This window comes from Danio rerio, chromosome 4 (assembly GCF_052040795.2).
Source record: "Danio rerio strain M-AB ecotype USA chromosome 4, GRCz13ab, whole genome shotgun sequence".
Lineage (NCBI taxonomy): Eukaryota > Metazoa > Chordata > Actinopteri > Cypriniformes > Danionidae > Danio > Danio rerio.
Window position 1 is genome coordinate 18,993,786 of NC_141024.2, and position 21,337 is coordinate 19,015,122.

The window sequence follows — 21,337 nt, forward strand, 5'->3', positions numbered from 1 at the left end:
ATTAAGCAACATTCTCTTTTTTTCAATAGTATTGCAAACATTTATAAGCAATAAGCAAGAAGTTAATGAGTTTAGTCATACATTTTAAAATAAGTTCCTATTCTATTTTGACAGCTAAAGAGGCACAGCAGAACTATTGTGCCTTTCTTAAAAACATACAGCACAAAGAATAATCTTAAATGTTAGAAATTCCAATGAGCTCAGCTCATTTTTATATAAGACATTCCTTAGATAGATAGATAGATAGATAGATAGATAGATAGATAGATAGATAGATAGATAGATAGATAGATAGATAGATAGATAGATAGATAGATAGATAGATAGATAGATAGATAGATAGATAGATAGATAGATAGATAGATAGATAGATAGATAGATAGATAGATGTTCATACAGATACACACAGAGCTACAGTAGACCCTGTACGTACAGTAGATACGTAATACACAGTTTTAAATTCATTACGTAATGAGAGTCTATAAATAATCCTGGCAAATGCTTCCCACATGTGTAACAAGCATGAAAATCCCTGTATAAAGACAAGTGTGGATTAGCACAGCGCTCAGCTGACTGCAGGACTGATGCCTTAGATGACCTTACTCGGGCTACTGAAGACTGTTTGTTTGCTTGTCAGTTATAGGCACAGGCTCATGTTGTTATGCTTATAAACTAATTAATTGCTCTTTTAAGATGAATCTTGTCTTCAATAGATGCAATCAGTAATTGGGAAGAAGGTATTGGAAAGCCAGTCTCTGAAGACACACGTGTCCTTAACCAGATTCATTCATCTTGTGTGTGTTTGTGCACAGGACTCGCTTAATTTAATTTACGTGCAGAGCATTTGTATGTCAAAGGTCAAATTAGCCCAAATCTAACCTGGAACTGACCCCATGTGTAAAAGAGGACTGTGTTAACTTCTCATCTCTATTTAAGGTCATCTGTATTTAAGATTCTTAAGAGTTATTCCAAGACAGATCCTCGATGGCATTATTTCAATTTGCCTCAGAAAAGCCATGGCCAGCATTAATGGAGAGCTCCACCTTTTATATATTTAGCATGCAGAAAAATCCTATTGAAGAGGAAGAAGGGACAGATCTAAGTACATTCAGTGGATCAGAGGTGGCGTGTCTTGCCTCCAACTTGAAATATGTGTTGGTTGTTTAATTTTCTATAAATATTACAACAATAACAATAGTAATAATAATAGTGCATGAGAGTGTGAATGTGAGTGTAATAAAGATAATAAAAAAGCATATATCCCTGATTAACTGTCACTAGATTCAATAGTACCTGGATACAGCCTTTATCATGCAGGCAGAGATTGCATCACTCAGTGAGATTTAGATGCAGCTCAGATTGCACTGCACCAGGTCTGCATCCAGACCACTCTCACTAGATTCAGGCTGTGTAAATCAGGGACTAAGCCACAGGAAAGTAAGTTGTTATTGTTATTTATTAATTAATTAATTAATTCATTCATTCATTCATTCATTTTCCTTCAGCATAGTCCCTTTAATCATCAGGGGTCGCTACAGCGGAATGAACCACCAACTTATCCAGCACATGTTTTACACAGCGGATGCCCTTCTAGTTGCAATTTAGGCTAATTTAGATAATCCAATTCACCTATAGCGTATGTCTTTGGACTGTGGGGCAAACTGGAGCAACCCACGCAAACAGGGGGAGAACATGCAAACTCCACATAAATGACAACTGATCCAGCCGGGACAAGAACCAGCGAACTTCTTGCTGTGAGGCGACAGTGCTAACCACTGAGCCACCGTGACGCCTTATTACTATTAATATTATTATTGTTGTTGTTGTTGTTATTATTATTTTATATCTATTAATTTATGTATTTATAGTGTAGGATGCAAATAAATGTACAAGTGTGTATGTGTGTATCCTTTTTTTCAATTGACAGTGGTCAACATGTCAACAAAACATTTGCCTTTTTTAAGTAGTTTGCTTATCACTTCTTATTTCTTGTGTTTTTTTTTTATCAGTCACTTCATTATTTAAGCCTGTACCCAGCCTGGTTAAAAGGGTGGTTCTTTTTTCTTTCTTTTTGCAGTTATTTGCCTTATGTTCTGTTTAATTATAAGGTCAAAATACAGCATTTTTTGTCACATTTTAAGCACCATTTTTAGTTGGATTAGCTTGTCAGGTAGTCATCATAACCACTCTTTTTAAGGTACCAAAAACATTTGCTAAATATTTAGAATAAAAAATATGAAAAAAATGCTTATTTGTAAAAACAAATGTATTGCATCGTGTACAGAATTATTAGAAAAAAGGAGTTAAAGTTACAGGTTTAAAGAAACAAAAATCAAAACTGTGGCCTATTGTCATTTATTAGGCAAACAACAAACTGGCCAGCACATTCAACTTTCCTCAGTCAGTATTTGGCCTTCTGAATAATAAAAAAATTAAAGTCTCTTTTCTCTTTTGTAAAAAAAAGTACAGTTTGTACATTCATGGGTAACAAATATGGCCTAATTAGTATAAAAATGAACTTTAACATGGGTCACATTTGGTCCTTCATGCCTTTTTATTGGTATTTTGTTTTTCTTTCAAGAATAAGGTCCAAGATTCAAGCTGGGCTACTTAGTAAAAATTTACTTTAGTCATAGTGTATGTTTTCTTGCATAGCTGCATTTTGGATTATAATAATTGTTTGGACTCATTGGAAGCCTTATTTTTACAATTTATGATGGCATAGCAGTCAAAATAAGACAAATGAGCTCATGTATTGGGGCCAATTCTTTCAAACTACCTCAAAGACAAACAAATTAAAAACCATTTTAAGGTCAAAATTATTAGCCTCTTTAAGCTAGGTTTTTCCCGATAGACTACAGAACAAACCATCGTTATACAATAACTTGCCTTATTACCCTAACCTGCCTAGTTAACCTAATTAACCTAGTTAAGCCTTTAAATGTCACTTTAAGCTGTATAGAAGTGCCTTGAGAAAAATCTAGTCAAATATTATTTACTGTCATCATGACAAAGATAAAAGAAATCAGTCATTAGAAATGAGTTATTAAAACTGTTATGTTCAGAAATGTGTTGGAATTTTTTTTATATCCATTAAATAGAAATGGGGGGAAAAAATAAACAGGGGCGTTATTAATTCTGACTTAACCTGTATGTATGTATGTATGTATGTATGTGTATTATTTAATTATAGACTGTATATGTATGTAGATGCAGTTTTTCAACTTAAAATTAAAGGATTTTATTAAAAATTAATTAATATTATACCACTATTACTATTGATATTATAATTATTTAATTATATTATTGAAATTGAATAAAAATAAATAATATAAATGAAGTCATAAATAAGGCGATGCAGTGGTGCATTAGGTAGAGCTGTCGCCTCACAGCAAGAAGGTCGCTGGTTCGAGCCTCAACTGGGTCAGTTGACATTTCTGTGTGGAGTTTGCATGTTCTCCTGGCGTTTGCGTGGATTCCCTCCGGGTGCTTCAGTTTCCCCATCAAGTCCTAAAACTTGCGGTACAGGTGAATTGGGTAGGCTAAATTGTTCGTAGTGCCTGAGTGCGAATGGGTGTATATGTTTCCCAGAGATGGGTTGCGGCTGGAAGGGCATCCCCTGTGTAAAAACTTGCTGGATAAGTTGGCGGTTCATTCCGCTGTGGCGACCCCAGATTAATAAAGGGACTAAGCTAAAAAAAAATGAATGAAAAAGTAATAAATAAATAACTCAAACCTATATAAAAATGTAATAGTTAATCAACAGGAAATGGTTGATGTGGTCTAAAGTACTGATTTGGTTTGAAAAAAAAGCTTCTATTCTTTTATAAAGAGGTTCTATGCAATCAAATTGATTTACTATAATTGTTCATTTTCTCTGGAGTTAATCTTATAACAAACAAAACGAATTATATCTGGCTGTGTTATAGCTACCTCTTCTGGTCACTGCAGATACTTACACTAGCCAATAAGACTTTTTTATACATATTTAAGCTACACTTTCATTAAATTGTCTGCTCATAGTTGTACAAAAAATGTCTTTGATGTAAGATAAACGTAATATATAATACGTTTTTTATCATTAGTTAAAAATGGCCTGTAAGTTATAGTGGACACAGACGATACACCTCCAAATCAATAGGGGGCGGCAGTTTTGCAGAAGTCTTGTCTGACGTCACGCACGCGGCAAAAACAAAAATGACGTACCCGCGGTATTTCCCTTAAATTTAGATTTTGATACTTTGCCTAATTTTATAGTATAAACTCTATATTTTTCGAAGTACGCACACAGAAGATCATTTCTAGCCAAGAGCCATTGCTTGTCCGCTTGTTAAAGGTGAGCATATTGATATTATTATCGCCTTGCTGGATCTTCAGTTATGTTACATTTCACTCTTACTAATGTGTAAAATACTGGAATTCAGTATAGCTTATAGTTTAACACAGATTCTGAATTGTTATCTTGAAATGCGTATTTTTATGTTCACATAATACAGATCGCTTTATTATGCGTGCGCATGTGTTTATAAGACAGTTAGCATTTAACGTTAGTGTTTAACGTTACACTTACTGTGATTCAGTAAATCGACATGGGTTCTTTCGATGTAAACAGATTTAAAATATGTCATTATTTGCTCTCTCTTCACGTGTTCCAAACTCGTTGAGTTTCTTTCTTCTGTTAAACACAAAAGAAGACGTTTTAAAGAAAGCTGGAAACCTGTAAATATTAACAACTATTAAACGTCAATTGACTTTTACAGTATTTGTGTTTCCTACTCTGGAAGTCAATGGTTACAGGGTTTCAGCGTTCAAAATCTTCATTTGTGTTCAGCAAAAGAAAGAAAATCATCAAGGTTTGTATACATGAATACTTGTTCATTTTTTTGGCAAACCATGCTTTTAATCATACTTTACTACTTATAAAGCAAATACATACAGTTGTAATTAAAATTTGATTATTGTAAATCCACAATGCTTTTTTCTAATCATAATTAAACCATGGTACTTGCAGCAAAATTATGGTTATACAAATGATAAGCCAAATTCCAAAAGTACCATGGTTATTACATTTTTACTATAATAAAACTTGTATTATTACAGCAGTCTAAAATCACACATTTTGTTAGATGTTAGTCACTTATGATTAAGTTTTATATACTTTAATTGAAAATGTCTGGTAAAAAATGTGTATTTCAGCGTATTTTGAAAGTACTTGGTCATGGACTCTGTGGAGACAAGATATGCCCATTTACTGCAACCCTTGCGGGACCTCACCAAGAACTGGGACATAGACTTGGCCAGCCAGCTTGGAGAATATCTCGAGGAGGTGAGAAAACATACAGTCTGATTGAGAATTACCTTAATGTTTTGAATGTGCAGATTTTCATATTATTGCTGTTGTTTTTGTTGTTGACAGCTGGACCAGATGACTATTTCATTTGATGGTGGAAAGACCATGATGAACTTTGCAGAGGCTGCACTTTTGATTCAAGGATCAACATGCATCTATGGCAGAAAGGTACAATGTTTGATCAATCAAAAGAGAAATGTACTAGAATTTCACATTTTCCAATTGTGATCATGTTATTAACAGGGAACCATTTCATTTTGCACATTTTAATCCTCAATATGTTTCAGAATCACATTTCTAAACAAATGCAACATGTTAACACGTGTAATTCATTTATTTTTATTTAATTTATTTATTTTTCTGTAGGTTCAATAAAATAAATAATAAAATAACACAAAATACAGTATTGCAATTTTAAGTGTTTTTGTTTATGTATGCAGTCAATGTGTTTCATAATCAAATGTGATTTTAAAATTGTTTGTAAAACTTAAATAAATCTGTCCCAAGATTAATGGTGAAATTTGCTGTGAACATTTAGGTGGAGCTCCTTCACACTCTGGTGTTCCAAACATTGGACTACATCTCTAATAAAAACAAAAAGTAGGTGATTGAAAAAAAAAAGATAATAATAATAATAATAATAATAATAATAATAATTGACCTCCAGTTTCTGTTTATTCTTTATGTGTAATGTTGCTTGTTTTTTCCTAACAGACGTGATAAACAAGGTTCTTCATCAGATGGAAACCAAGAACAAGCTCCTTCGGGAAGCGAAGGCGATGGTTGTGAGGTGTGTAAATGATCAACATTTGATAACTTTAAATATGTGGTTATATTGTGAGTAATTGTGTGTTTTTGTGCAGTTTGATGAGATTGAGCAGGATGAGAATGTCAACACTCACAATATTACAATGAAAGATCCAACAGAGGTAAGCATGGTTATATTGCTTTCTAGAACCTGTGTTTGTGTCCAGAAGCTTTGTCTGAATCTGTTCATGCTTGTAGTTTGGTTTATTTGGTTGATTTGTTTTGGGGGAAAAAGATAAAGAAAATGTAATATGTGAATTTTTTTTTTGTAGTCTTGGTTGGTTTAGGATGTATGCTGTCCTTTAGGATTCAGACTGAAAATGTTTTTATAATTTCTATTTTGTAAAAGAATTAAACAATATAATGTTGTTGCAAACCTCAAAGTTCAGATGGCAATATTCACATTTATTCAAATAAACTGCACTAACAAACAATCAAAACCGAGTTTGTTATAATCAAACCAAGTCTGCCTAGTATGAGTGAATTTTGACTGGACATAGTATTCTTTTTACTAGTGATTATATGCTCTTGATATAAAGCAATACCAGCAATTGTTTAGTATTCTCTGCACAGCAAATGGTTGTTTTGCGAAAACCTTTTATAAGAATTCAGGAAAGTTTTGATATATTTGTTTTTGTGGTACTAATTCTTTTTCACTCATTTGTTTTTAGCCAGTGAGAATTATCCGTCTTCCTCCTGAATCTCTCATTCCTGCTGAATCACACGAGAAGCAAAAATACCCCCTTCTAAGGTAAAGTCACTGTCATGTAGAGACAAATGAAAATGATGCATACATTTACACTGTAAAACAGCAAATAGGAGAATGTAAAGAATCTTCCATTGGGTTCACACCTGTAGATTAGTTGTCAGGGTTCTTTAGTCCAGACCAAAAAGGAGAATAATGAATGTGTGACGCTGGACAGAAAAAACAGTGATAAGTGTCAATTTGAGATCACATGAAAGCAGAATAAATAAGCTTCTGATGTATAGTCTGTTAGGATAGGACAGTATTTGGTTGGAGATACAACTATTTCATTGTCTGGAATATCAGTGTTTAAAAAAATCTTAATATTGAGAAAATCACCTTTTCAATACATTTAAAGTTCTTAGCAATGCACATGGCTAATTACAAATTAAGTTTTGATATATTTACAGTGAGAAATTGACCAAAAATATAATTGCAACACCATCTTTACCTAATATTCGAATGATCCTTGGCATACAATAAAAATCCACCTTTTTAACTCATGCTATGCATTTTTGGCTATTGGCACAATGAAACAAATGCAACATAAGACGTCACGTTTACCAGGGTCATGTTTACTCCTGTTTTGCTTGCATTCACACTCCCAATTAATTTACTAAACATCAAGAATATAGAAAATAGTTTATTATAATGTATCATTTTTCAACTGAACGTGCTCATTACATGTACGTACCTCTACATGTAATGGTATTTTTTATAAATTGAGAACACTTGAAAAGCTTAAATAGTGTAAAGGAGTTACACAAACAAGATCTGCTGTCAGGAGACTTATTTTCAACACTGGTATTGGGCAAAATAGCTCCTACGATGAGTGAAATATCAGATGTTTTTGTTTTATTTAAATGCCTTTGTGGTGCATTCGCTTTAATCAATTTGCACTAAGCTAATTTGGTTGGAGACCAAGAGCCATCTTCCAAACAGTCTACTTGTTTTATACACACCAAGATTTATATGCCAGCATTCAAACTTATTTAAATTGATCACACTAACAGAGCAATCAGAGTTCATTTTAATTGAACTAACCTAAAAGTGTGAACACTCTTAAATGTGCATACTTAAAAAGCTAAAATATTTCACCAAAATGTTTGTTTACTGTTATTTTGTAGTCTTAAAGGGGAGCTTCTTGGCAGCTGTAAGGATTTCCGCATTAATACTTTCACCATGGATGAAGCAGGATTGATGCGTCTGGGCTCCAACACTCACTTCCTTAAAGGTGTTGCAGAAGTCCAACGCGACTTCTCTGTTCATTTACCTGAACCCCTTCAGATCGGTGAGGATACAGACATCTTGATAATACATTATATTTGAACCTGTAGCAATATTCCACAGCATCACTGATCTTACCATATTTTTAGTCAAACAAATGCAGCTTTGCAAAGAATAAGTCTTTTTTTTATAACAACAGTGCACCGAAACCATTTTCAAAACATATTTCTTTTTTGTCAAACTGCCATGCGGTGATCAGAAGGTGAAGCAGCTGCGGCTAATGGTGGATATGATGAAGAAGTTGATGGTGGGGCAGAGGTTCTTCCTCCACTAGAGGATCATGGGATGGAGGTGGAGTCTGATGAGTGGGTGGAAAGGCACGAGGTACCCAACAGTTTGCATTGGTTTAATCTTTGACATTCAGTGAAAGATCTGTTGAATGTAATTCTAAAGTTTCCTCTTTTTAATTGTTCCAGGCCCCCAGTGAAGGGAGGATGTTGAGACCCAGACCTGCAGTACAGCCAGTCTCAGAGGAACCCAAGCAGCTTAAGGTATAGATTGGTGCATTGAGATGAAATAGCAACTGTGGCAACGTTTCTTCACACTTAAAAAGAGGGTTCACCAAAAATAAAAATGAGAAATGAAGATATACTTAAAATTCCTGGAAAATACAGCTATTGACTTCCATAGTGTTTGTTTTACTATGGATTTCAATGGCAGTTTTTTCCAACATTCTGGAAAAAATGGTAATTTAAAATCACTTGAATCTGAGTAAATGGTGACTTTTTTTTGTTTTGGTGAACTATCCTTCCAAATTTTCAATTTCCTTTGTAGTGTTTGTTAAATATCCCATAAGTTTTTGATGCATATTGTTTAGTCATTCTGTATTGCTTATTGCATTATCACATCCAGATCCTGATTAATATAAATAATTGACAATGACTACATATATTCCAGGAAACAGTAGATCCATGGAAGTTGCATGACCCATACGCTACATTTGGGGAGGACAAGCCTCTCAAAGCAGGTGTGTGTTTATCTGAATAATTCTCAATATGTTGAAAGGTAATTGATCCGTTATGGTGACTTGACATTATTATTACTTTTTTTTTTTTTGCTCGACTCTCTAGGAAAGTGCTATAAAGTGCCAGCAGGCCTTGATGAGTCTGGGAAGAGGAAAAGAAAGGGGCCTTCAAAACTGCAGGACTTTGGGACCTGGTTCAATAAAGCCTGTAAGCTGACTTTAATCAGGCTGTTATTTAAAAAGGGAGACATTTGTAAATCTTAAAACTTTTATTTTCTTTTGCAGTTGAGACTGCAGATCGCAAGCTCAAGAATGGACCTACTTTTCCTGGTAAGAATTTTAAAAACATTATGCCATAAAAAAATATTTTCTGCAAGATAAAATGGTAATTGATGATGTTTTCACTTATTTGCAGACCTTAATTACATATTTGTGAGCAAAATGGATCAGCGTTTGAAAGTACAAAGGCAGATGCTCAGGAAAAGGGTAAGTACAAGTTTGTGACTGTAAAGTGGATTTTCTTGAGACCAGAATTACATTTTTTTTTCATGAAAGATATATTTTATTAATCTAAGATATGATAAAATAAACGGAAATGATGCGTTATTGTTGTTGATCTCTTTTTAAAATATCCACTACAAATAAAATGCTGTTCTTTTGATTTATCTAAGATACCTGAAAAAATTATCAGTCATTGTTTTCATAATTTCATCAAATGTTTCACTGCATCAGCATATTAGGATGATTTACATAAATAAGTGGCTTTTATAAATATATTACTACAAAAAGTTATTTTTGTATAATGTTACAAATTAAATAAAAAATCCTTAAACAAAAAGAGGTTTAACAAAAACGTAACAAATAACAGGGATTAAAAATATAACCCCTGGTGCCCCGCTCTCTCTCTCCCCAAAATATGAACCAAAAACGCAACCACAGAGAATTAACAAGAAAATATGATTTATTTACAGAAATAAGGAGCAAAAATAACATCAGGAGGGGTTTAGCCAAAATAAATTACAATAAACCCAGCTAACTAAATTAGATCAAACTTCCCTAAAAATTAGATAATAAAATGAAACACAGAAAACTTACCTCCCTACTAACAAACACAGGAGGAAAGGAAAATGAGAAAAAAAACAAACCTCCCTACCATGCTCCTAGCCAGACAGGGAGACAGAAAACCGGCTTTCTCAAGTTAGAATTAACACATCGGCATCTCACAAAACGCCACAAAAGAGACATAAGCAACAAACACTCATTTGATCACTTGAGCCTTATCTCTACCAAGCATAAGTGGGGAATCAAGAGAGAGCAGGGAGCCATCAAATCCATGCTCTCTGCAGGTTTATATACAGCCGCCGCCAATCCAAGCGCCAATCATGATCCGACCCAGCGTAATCCACTGCACCTGCAAATACTGCAAATGAAAGTGAGAGAGAGAAAGAGAAAGAGGGAAAGAAACACCACACACACAAGCCTACACTACACTACTCGTAACAATAATGTTATAATATAATGTAATAATCTGTTTTATATATTTGTCTGCATGAAATAAATAAAAATATAATCTTGCCAACTCATCCAACCCCAGATTTGAACAGTTTTCTGTCTGTGACATCATGTGACTCAAGTGATTTTTTTATTTTAGGGTGTTTTTGTCTCTGATGAAGAGTTAAAGAAAACTTACTTGGAGCCAGAGAATGTGGAGGACCAGGTCGAGGTGATCCGGCATCCAGACGCAGATGGTGAGATGGTCATGCAAAAATATTCAAATCCTAGATTTTTCTTTTTCCCCTTCACTGTTATTTATTTCAAACACACCTTAGATCTGTTTTATACAATGCACCAAACGCTTTTACACTTTTTCTTAAGGAGACGACTATTCAGATGAGGAACATGATAACTTAGCTGATGATCTTGAACCTGCGGAGCACCTCGATGACCAGGAGCAGATTTTCCAGGACTTGCACATGAGCCGAATGAGTTATGAAGATCTGGTTAAGAAGAGTGTGGTATGAGAGCTTACCACTCAATTACACTAGAAAAATGTCATGATTTGGACAGTGCAAGTTTATTCACTGTGATTCCTCTCTATGTAGGATCTGTTTCTGGTGAACTCTCAGAAGTATGCTCAAGAGACGGCGCTGTCTCGAAGAGTCAAGGACTGGGAGGACAGCATTAACCCTCATCTTGCTGCTCAGGTAATAATGTGGCACGATGAGGCAACGATAAGCACACTTTAGCTCTATTAAGGGAGTCTGATTTGTTATATTTTTGCCTGCACAGGAGATTAGTCCAGCTTTTGACATCCATGAGTATGGAGACAGAATTGTCCACGCGCTCTCTAATGTTGGGGTGAAAAAATCATTTGCTTTTGTCGTGAGAGGAAAGGAGAACACCGAAGCCTGCAGATACATGCTGGCAGCTCTTCAGCTGGTAAGTACACAGGGAAATGACTGCTGGGGTCCGTTTTTTTATACTTCACTTAAAGGATTTAGGATGATTTGACGGATCCTGGATCTTTTATTCTTGATAACTGATCTCTGGCTAATTTGGTTCTTCAAACAAGTTCAGTGAATCAGATTAAAATGTCTGGATGAACTGATCTGAGCTCGCTGCGTGTGTTGTGAAGGACAGATCTATCAATCCTCCAAATTATGATCAGCAATGCAGTGACTGGCTGATGGCACAGCAGCACAATGACATCATCTAATTAATATTCAATTATCCATGTGAGCAAAGTTCTATCAAATTTGTAGTAAATGGTATGTTTCACATGATATGCAATAGCTTTCTACCTCTGTTGTGGGCTGCAGGCTTTACACTTTCATCTGTCAAGATTATTTAACAATTTATTTAGTTGTACTTTTGGAGCGGGTTTTCTTTTATAATCGGCATGTTTAAGTTTCTTAATAAATGGCTGCTTAAATTAAGTAAATTTTGCATGAAGAAAGCATTTTGATATTGGTAAAGGTGTCTGCAACTTTTGCGAAGCATCAAATTACTGGCATATAAGATCTCAAAATGTGTGCCTGACTGAATAAAATATTATTCCTTTCCTTTAAACATTATAATAAAATTATTAGTACAAATTGTACTAAAGCTTGGTCGGTAGTCGGTACCTTAAAATAATATGCGTTTGTATCTAAAAAGTCCATATTAATAAATGTTCTCTTTGAACCCCTTGGGGAGAATGACCCTGTGTCAGTTTTTGTACTTTTATTTAATAGTGTATATTGCATAACAGTTTTATTTATATTTTTTAAAAACTATTTGACTATTTTCCTCAGTGTATTTAATCTGTAGGTTACTGCTGTAAGAAAATATCAGCATTCAGTACATACTTTCAGTATTACCTTTGCTTGAAATGACCCTATCTAATCCTGTTTATATGAAATGAGTCTGCTTTTGAGCAGGCTTGAGTTTGGATGAACTAAACGATCCTGGATCATGTCAAATTGTAAATAACCAAGTCCAGCTAATTGAGTAATCCACGTACAAAAGAACGGACCCCTGATACTGTTAACTTGAGTCTGATGCTGCATCCGAAATCTCATTCTTGCCTACTATATAGTACGTTAATAACATTATGTGAGCTGATTATTCAATTCAATAAGTTTATTTGTATAGCACTTTTCACAATAATTATTGTTTCAAAGCAGTTTTACAGAAGGTGCGTATAAATTTCGGAAAATTAAGGTTACCATAACTTTAATAGTTACTAATAACTTTTACTAATTAATTATTAACTAATAGCTTTTAACAGTTAGTTATAATATACAAGCATAGTTAACCTGCAGTTATATAGTATATAGGTAATATCTATATGTACATGTTATCTATAGTATGCCCAAATTTATATTATTCGCAAAATGGTATACGAGAAGTACCCGGATGACCTTTTACTCCTGATCAGATTCTGAAGTTTGCATCCAATGGAAGCTTTGCTATTCCGTGATGCTATTCAAGAGAATTCATGAATGAAGTGAAGGGACACAACTGATGCAGGTAGGTCACATGATAATGGCAGATTTAGTATGTTCAAATTCCTTTCCTACTTTAAAGAATGTATTTTTCTAACAGTCGTGTAGTAAATTCAAATTCAAATGTAATTCCTACTTGAGTACTTTCGGACGCAGCCTGTGTGTTTTCTTATGTATCGCCAGTTAGGTTGTTTTGGCCTTTCTGTGGAACATGTGATGAGATTTGTGTAGTCATGTGCACTGGTCAAACATTTGGGGTCAGAGTTTTATCTATCTGTCTGTCTGTCTGGCTGTCTGTCTGTCTGGCTGTCTGTCTGTCTGTTTGACCGGGTCATTTTTTTACTTTTACATTTTTATTGTATTTTTTTTAAATGTTATATACACTCTTCACTTTATCCTTGATGAATTAAAGTAAAATTAATTTCTAAGGGTAATTTTTGAATAGTACTGTATCATAGTTTCTACAAAAAAACATGGCCAACTGTTTTCAACTCTGATAATAGTATGAATAATATATATATATATATATATATATATATATATATATATATATTAGCTGCAGATCACCATGTAAGAATGATTTCTGTAGGGTCATGTGACACTAATAATAATAATGACACTGAAAATTCTGCTTTAAATTAATTACTTACTAAAACTATTTTTATTAAGAAAACTATTTTAAAAACATACAAAAAAATTACTGATCCCAAAACTTTTTAAGCTGAAATATTATCTTTGAAAACAAAACAAATACAGTTTATGATCTGATGCTGTGCTTTTTGTTACAGGCCAACGATTATACAGTGGAGGTTGACAAAGTGGACGGTCTTGACTGCAGCGTGGACACAATGGAGCTCACTTTATTGACTACTCAGAGGGCTCACGAACGTCTCAAAACCTACAACGCAACCGCTGCTACAGATATTCCCTGAGCTTTTACTTGTTGTGCTTATCATGTCTTACCTTTGGAACAGAAGCTATTTATCATATATTTACAGATAAAAAGGCTTTGTGATTCTCTATCCTACAGCTTTTAGGTCATTCAGACTCATGTTCTGATTTCCAGCTTTGCACTTGCTTTTGAATTTGATGTTTTAACTTGCTGGATTGAATGCTGAAATGAAGAAATGACAGGTGTCTTCATACATTTTAATATCCAAACATCAAATTTCATGAGGAAAGTCTGTTAAATTGTTAAAACGGTCTGTTTCTATTCACTTTCTGAGATGTTCAAATTTCAACCTATTTACATTCAGTAAACTGCATGTCTGTACAGTCTCCTAAGCCTTTTTTATCAATTGTAGAAGATTCACACGTTAAATAAAAGAAAAACTGAAAGTGCTGCACAAAAATGTCTTATTGTGTCTGTTTGTGTTTGTGAAAGATCCAAGTGAACAGAAGATGTACTGGTATTGTTGAGATGTCTTTGTATTTTTGTGTTATAATTTGGATAAATAAAAATATGTTTAGTTTTAAATTGTGCCTGGGCGATACGACAAAAAATACAATCTCAATAATTATTTTCCTAATTGAACGATAATATATATATTTGATATAAGTTGTTCATGCTTCCTGGTTTAAAAGAGTACCCCAACAATGAGTGAAGCCACACAAATTAGAGCGCTCATTAAATGGCATAACATATTTTGGCAGCTGAAAATTTCGGTACATCTCTAATATCAACACACTTTTAGATTCGCATTGTTGCACATTTCTGTTGTGTGATTGGCTCTAAGATCAATATAGAGTGAAAATGTCAAGAGCTTATCATTGTTATTGACACAAATTTTATTGCGATTCATATTTCTATATAATATAGTTTATCGGCCGGGCCCCATTTTAAATGACTGCCTTTATATGAAACCTGAATTTATTTCAAAATCCCCAATGTTTTAATGATCGGGTTATCTAAAGAGTTATTTTAAGTACCTGAAGTACTTTGTTTAGTCAAATTTGGTCAAAAAACAATTAAAATATGAAATCAACTGTAAAAATAATCTGTAGATAGAAATACTGAATCAATAATCGATTAAAAACATTATCATAATTATAATATAGTGTTATAATAGTAGAAATCTATTACAACCCCTTTATTTACTATTGTAAGTATTGAATGTAATATTATGTATATTTTGTCTAATATTTTCATTTGTTTTTATTTCAGTAATTCAGTATTAAAGGGGGTTTGTTGCCTCCATAATTACCTGAAATGTGTTATTTTAGTGTCTTTTATATATAATAATATTAAATGTATTAACTTTTATGTAATATAATAAAAAAAAGTTTCATTTTAGTATGTCAATCTGAAAAAAGGCACAAGTCATTTTTATAATTTTATTATTAATAAATATAATTCATTCATTTTCCTTCTACTTAGTCCTTTTATTAATCGGGTCGCCACGAAATGAACCGACAATTTGTCCAGCATATGTTTTACACAGCGGATGCTCTTCCAGCTGCAACCCAGTACTGGGAAACATCCATACACACCCATTCACATACATACACTATGAACAATTTAGTTTATTCAATTCACCCCGCATCTCTAACTGTGGAGGAAACCGGAGCACCTGGAGGAAACCACACAAACATGAGAACATGCAAACTCCACACTGAAATGCCAACTGACCCAGATGGGGCTTAAACCAGTGACCTCGGAAGGTGAAGTACTAACCACTGAGCCACCATGTCACCTAAAAATAGAATTAATAATAATAATTACATGTACATTTCAGCTTTATTTAGATTACAAACTAAAAATTTTCAACAATTTATACCCCATATTAGCATAATGCACACAAAGACTCAGCTCATCATCATTTCAAAATTTACCTTTATTTACACTCACAACTCGTCTCGCTCAGATTAATCAGGAAACAATCTAACAAAGGTCTTCATGTGATTGCGAATACTCTCAGCAATCTGGGTGTCATTTTTCATCCTATTGTAATAGTCGATAAACAGTCCATCCGGGTTGACCAGGTAGATGACTATGCTGTGATCCACAATATAGTCCCCATCCTCATCTTTGGGCCCATTACTGGCGTAAACCCTAAAATCCCGTCCCGCCTGCTTCACTTCCTCCGCGCTCCCGGTCAGTCCAACCAAACGGGGATGAAAATCTTTCACATACCTGGCCATAGCAGAAACATCATCTCTCTCTGGGTCAACAGTGATGAAAAGAGGCTGAACAGAAGGCAAGCTTGGGTCTTTATCCAAAATATGCACCACGCTGGTCAACTTCTCCAGCTCATCAGGACAGATATCAGGACAGTGGGTAAAACCGAAATATAACAGCACCCAGTGTCCTAGAAAGTCTCGTTTGGTTCTGCGCTGTCCCGTATGATCAAGCAAATGGAAATCTCCCTGTCCGAGAGCCACTTTTCGCAACTGCTCCAGTCTTTGCATCTGAATCCTCTTTTCTTTCTCCTGATGCACGTACCACCAAGTGCCAATGATGCCACCTCCAAAAAGCAGCGTCACCACCAAGCGTGTGCGCAGTTTGATGCCTGCGGACGAGCCTGGATTTGGAGTTTTAGGGGAGTTTTGAGAGTAAAAGGCTCTTTGTCGTGCACATAAATGTGGTGGAGCTGAAGATCTGCATGTGGTGTTTGGGATGTGATTTGAAATGTTGTTTCCCCTTATTGTTGACTGCAGGACGCTCCATAACCTCTTATGTCTGTCGAATACCCTCAGTCTTAACATCCTCTGGAAAAAACAACAAAGACAGAGATAGAGAAAGTGAAATGGGGCAAACAGTTCAGTGAATATACCTTGAATAAGTTGATTAAGAAGTGTAAAACTTGCAGGAAAAAAACAGGATTAGCACCTTTTATAGAAATGATATACTGGAAATATGATTAGTTAAGTGCAAATGCAGCAATGGAAGAAATTAAAAGACCACTTGAAAATTCTAAAAATTCAGTAATTAGTGTGTCTTTGCTAGTAAAATGTTATTAAGGTGCTATAAAGGACTAATATTATTTTTCTAATAGAAATTTGCATTAAATTAAATTTTTTAATAATTTAAATAATTAAACATACTGTTGTTTTGAGGCTATTAATTTGCAGAAAATTATAATTAGTCATGATAACAAATGCTGTCGTGCTGAGAGGATTATTACACCAAATGCTGATAGACAGACAGACAGACAGATAGATAGATAGATAGATAGATAGATAGATAGATAGATAGATAGATAGATAGATAGATAGATAGACATGTAATAAAAGTTATTTTATTGCAGTAAATTTCAGACTGTTTTATACTTACTACTCAGAAATAAATAATAGGGATTTTAATCTAACATTGAAACAAATGTTTCATAATGAAGTGTAAAGTAAATAGAATTTTATGGCGTGTCAATGACAATATTAGCAAGCTAGCTTTGCAAGAAAAAAAAGAGTTCAAATCACTATCCCTGATTCTAAAATATACTATCCCTCAAATGCTATGTTATATAAATAAAATCATAGTTACATTGCGCATAAATGTCACTAACCTTGGGATTTCACTCGCCTGTCCTCAATGCAGGATGTAAACTCGATCTTCACATGTTACATGTACAACAGTGAGGCTGCGGAACACTTGCGATTCGTGTTAGCAGATTCCGTTACAGCTTAAATCGGCTTAAATGCACATGGTGTAGAATTATTATTTGTTCTTCATTTAAAAATTCCAAATAAATATTTCATATGTTCTAATTATATGCTACATAATGTGTATTTATGTATTAATTTGTTTATTTTATTCATTATTCATTAAACTAGATTCGTCATTTTTTATCTAATGGCGAATGATAGATATATGATGTCGAATAACCACTAGATGGCAGACTGTAAAAATATAAATATTCAAATTATTTGAAAGGTTTTATTTATTCACTTGTGGGAAAATGTTTTCGAAATTGCATTTCAAGTAAATTGTTAACGTCCAACACCCAAGAAAATCAATCTAAATTAATCCGGACATGACTTGACAAAAGCCCTGGTGAGGTATTTTTACGAATCAACTGTTGTAAATATTCAGGTTAAACTTAAAAGATTACATTATTATCGTACAATTTAATTAAATGTATCTATATATTATTATCTTTTAATTAACTTAATAGATTTAGACAGAAGATTGCAATCATCAGGACACACGCACGCGCCTGCTCGTGCTATGCCCAGACTGACTTGGGAGGGCTCAACATTACCATAACAACAGACTCAAACACATTACCAGCTCGCGCGCGTATGCTGAAACATGGAACCCGCACCAGCGTCCTACTACGGTCCCCTGGATAAACACAACCCTGTCCTCTCAGCTTTTCAAAGCGAATTAAAAGAGTTTAAAGCGCTTATAAAGAAACTTTCCGGCCCGCAGAGCGACGACTATCGATCCTACTCTAGAGGGTAAGAGATAAAGTTAAACAACTAAAAATAAGGGACTACAACTCTAAACAAAGTCTATTTTTGTGGACTACTATTATTATTATTATCATTAACGTTACTAGGTTAGATATCTAACCTAATATTTAATCTAATATTTCTTAATCATTAATCAAGTTTATTTTAAAATTCAGGCCTAATATAAGGCTATAAAATCTACACAAAGTTGTATGTGTAAAGTTGTAAATTGTATTTTTTTAAGATAATAGCTAACGTTATCTGTTTCATTTATTATTATTATTGTTTGTGTACTAGTTCTGATGTTTTATACTCATTGATAAGTTAATTGGCTTCACCTTTTTCCTTTCAGGCTAATATTGAAGTTAGTCTGTAGATTTATATATAGTTTTTATTATCTATTTATGATATGATTTTTCAAGAGCAATTTACTCACATGTGATGTAAATTATTGTTAACTTACAGGTCTCTAAAATTGTTTGAAACATGGAACAAGTATAAATCTCGACTTCCTCAATCTTATTTTGAAGAGCACCTGTTACTAACGGCAGATTTCCTCCTTGACAATAAGGTAATTTAATCTCACTATAACTTTTTTTCAGTTTACTACCAATTCTACTTTTTAAATGTGTTATCCCGTTATCACCTCTTTGCACATAGATAAATGTTTTCTTTATAATTTTCTTCAAGTTTTACAGGCTTGCTCTCTGGCAGGGCTACAGGCTGTATCTGCAGCAGTTTTGCACAGAAAGCCTGGAAAACATACAAGATTTGGATCACCTCCAACGGTTCTTCTTCTCAGATGGCTTTGATTCAGAGAGAGCCATATTTACGGTTAGAGATCCTTGTTGAAATATATTCATTCATTTATTTTCTTTTAGGCTTAGTCCCTTTATTAATCAGTGGTTGCCACAGCGGAATGACCCACCAACTTATCCAGCATATCTTTTATTCAGCGGATGCCCTTCACAGCTGCAACCCAACTCTGGGAAACACCCATACACTCCCGCATTCACACACATACACTACGGCCAATTTATCTTATTAAATTCACCTTTAGTGCATGCCTTTGGACCAGGGGTCACCAGTCTCGGTCCTGGAGGGCCGGTGTCCCTGCAGGGTTTAGCTCCAACTTGCCTCAACACACCTGCCTGGGTGTTTCAAGTATACCTTTTAAGACCTTGATTAACTTGTTCGGGTGTGTTTGATTAGGGTTGGAGCTACAATTTGCAGGACACCAGCCCTCCAGGAACAAGTTTGGTGACCCCTGCTTTGGACTCTGGGGAAAACCGGAGCACCCGGAGGAAACCCATGCCAACTGGGCTCGAACCAGCGACCTTTTTTTCCTGTGAGGCAATCGTGCTACCCACTGCGCCACCGTGAAGCCCTGAAATATATTACACTGTTTTAAATATAATTTTTGTTTGATTTGTGATAATGGCTTTTATCTTTGTGTCTGTTAGTTTCGTGCTCTTCAGGGAGAATGTCAGTGCGTCTTCTATTTGGAGAAAGAAAAAGGCGCACCTCTGGGTGAGAGCGGGGTTCAAAAGCTGCTGAGAATCCTGGGTTTTCTGCGCATTCTGATGCAGGCTGTTCTGCCTGATGAAGCTTTATGCTGGATCCTGTACAATGGTATCTTTAGCAACACTTCTGTGTTCTGTAGTATATCACATTGACATTAAATGATGACTGACTTGTTTTCCGCTTTCCCACAGGCTCATTACACATATACAATATATCCAGATTTCTGATGTCAGCAGGCCACACCTCACAGGTTCTCAATAACAAGCCTTTGTTGATGTATTTTGGGGTCTTTTGTTTTTCTTTTGAAAGAAATTAATACTTTTATTCTCTACTGCACGCATTATGATAGATCTATAAAAAATATTTAACTGTTTTTCTTTTCTTAGTATTTCTTAACTTGAGGTGAAAATTTCTTTAAGGTACTTTATTAATTATGTGGTGCCATCTGGCAACAACGTCCAACAGTGGATATTACCTAACCCTAACCCTTACTTAGAAATTTCAAATTTAGAACTTTCCGAATAATTAATAATTGTATTGTTTGAAATTATTTAATTGGTATTGCAGTATTATAAGCTTTAACACCGAACTTATAAATGACATACTTTCCAACAACCGATATTTCAACAGCTTTCATTTATTTAATTTTTTCCCTGAATATTATTGAAAAAAGCATAAGATTGTATTATCATATATACAGCATACAGTAAATATAAAGATTTTCTCCAGTAAATGTTATAACAAATAAATAACAAGCCTAATATATCCAGATGCATCAGAAAAATGTAGCTCTTATCTAACAATTGTTATATATTGTACTATATACTATACTGAACTGTCACCATCACTGCTCTTATTAAATGTCCATTCTGCATCACTCTCATGATCACCAAAATCCATCTCATCCTCACTTTCTTCTGCAAGAAGAGCCAGTTCTGTCCATTTCTTCTTTCACTCACCATAGAACTTGGTGGTGCTCACTAATACTCTGTTCCCTGTATTTATTTCTAATCAATAGTATTGCCATAATTGTCCATAATTCAAATTCCATTAACATATGACTAATCAATATTATATTGCTAGCATTCATGTTGTTATTGTTACAACAAAGATCACAGATGACCCTGCTAGCTAGCTAAGCTATTGCACATTCCACTATTGCACAGTGTTGCCATTTGGCAACATGCATTTTATTTATTTACAAAAAACTAATATGATAAAAATGTTTTTTGAGTTGTGAATATGTCAGCATAACTTACTGGAGGTGATGTCTCAGATGTTTT

The 21,337-nt window shown here is 34.3% G+C and overlaps 3 protein-coding genes across 7 annotated transcripts in view; 2 read left to right on the plus strand and 1 right to left on the minus strand.

The window, feature by feature from the left end:
• The window catches only part of ncaph2 (non-SMC condensin II complex, subunit H2), a 35,999-nt gene extending 21,508 nt beyond the window's left edge, over nt 1-14,491 (plus strand). For 3 of the 4 annotated variants that reach the window (XM_087247105.1, XM_087247106.1, XM_087247107.1), the window contains 18 exons: nt 5,197-5,326; nt 5,417-5,518; nt 5,889-5,950; nt 6,065-6,140; nt 6,214-6,279; nt 6,829-6,908; nt 8,030-8,193; nt 8,389-8,513; nt 8,606-8,680; nt 9,087-9,156; nt 9,260-9,361; nt 9,439-9,483; nt 9,569-9,639; nt 10,805-10,901; nt 11,029-11,168; nt 11,256-11,357; nt 11,443-11,592; nt 13,928-14,491. In XM_087247105.1, the coding sequence (XP_087103231.1) occupies nt 5,219-5,326; nt 5,417-5,518; nt 5,889-5,950; nt 6,065-6,140; nt 6,214-6,279; nt 6,829-6,908; nt 8,030-8,193; nt 8,389-8,513; nt 8,606-8,680; nt 9,087-9,156; nt 9,260-9,361; nt 9,439-9,483; nt 9,569-9,639; nt 10,805-10,901; nt 11,029-11,168; nt 11,256-11,357; nt 11,443-11,592; nt 13,928-14,071 (1,779 nt within the window). In that variant the 5' untranslated portion in view covers nt 5,197-5,218 and the 3' untranslated portion in view covers nt 14,072-14,491. Of the gene's footprint in view, nt 1-4,243; nt 4,337-5,196; nt 5,327-5,416; nt 5,519-5,888; nt 5,951-6,064; nt 6,141-6,213; nt 6,280-6,828; nt 6,909-8,029; nt 8,194-8,388; nt 8,514-8,605; nt 8,681-9,086; nt 9,157-9,259; nt 9,362-9,438; nt 9,484-9,568; nt 9,640-10,804; nt 10,902-11,028; nt 11,169-11,255; nt 11,358-11,442; nt 11,593-13,927 lie in introns of those variants that run through there. The other variant, NM_001044991.1, reaches the window with a different exon arrangement.
• A 1,464-nt stretch (nt 14,492-15,955) lies between these two features.
• On the minus strand, nt 15,956-17,706 carry sco2 (synthesis of cytochrome C oxidase 2). 2 transcript variants are annotated; one of them, XM_087247537.1, is made up of 2 exons: nt 17,642-17,706; nt 15,956-16,847 (listed from the first exon to the last, which is right to left on the minus strand). In XM_087247537.1, the coding sequence occupies exon 2, from the start codon at nt 16,842-16,844 to the stop codon at nt 16,005-16,007; it is 840 nt and encodes a 279-aa protein (XP_087103663.1). In that variant the 5' UTR covers nt 16,845-16,847; nt 17,642-17,706; the 3' UTR covers nt 15,956-16,004. The 2 variants fall into 2 exon arrangements, with proteins under 2 accessions (XP_087103663.1, NP_001038697.1); NM_001045232.1 differs by lacking the exon at nt 17,642-17,706 and having other exon boundaries at nt 16,005-16,847.
• Nucleotides 17,707-18,349: 643 nt separating this feature from the next.
• cfap54 (cilia and flagella associated 54) overlaps nt 18,350-21,337 on the plus strand; it is a 43,643-nt gene continuing 40,655 nt past the window's right edge. The window contains exons 1-5 of the mRNA NM_001423554.1: nt 18,350-18,536; nt 18,996-19,101; nt 19,221-19,364; nt 19,994-20,162; nt 20,246-20,304. Coding sequence (NP_001410483.1) covers nt 18,388-18,536; nt 18,996-19,101; nt 19,221-19,364; nt 19,994-20,162; nt 20,246-20,304 — 627 coding nt within the window. The 5' untranslated portion in view covers nt 18,350-18,387. The remainder of the gene's footprint in view (nt 18,537-18,995; nt 19,102-19,220; nt 19,365-19,993; nt 20,163-20,245; nt 20,305-21,337) is intronic.

Excerpts from the sequence above, each read along its gene's own strand:
- sco2 (XM_087247537.1), bottom strand. The coding sequence starts at position 16,844 with ATGTTAAGACTGAGGGTATTCGACAGACATAAGAGGTTATGGAGCGTC.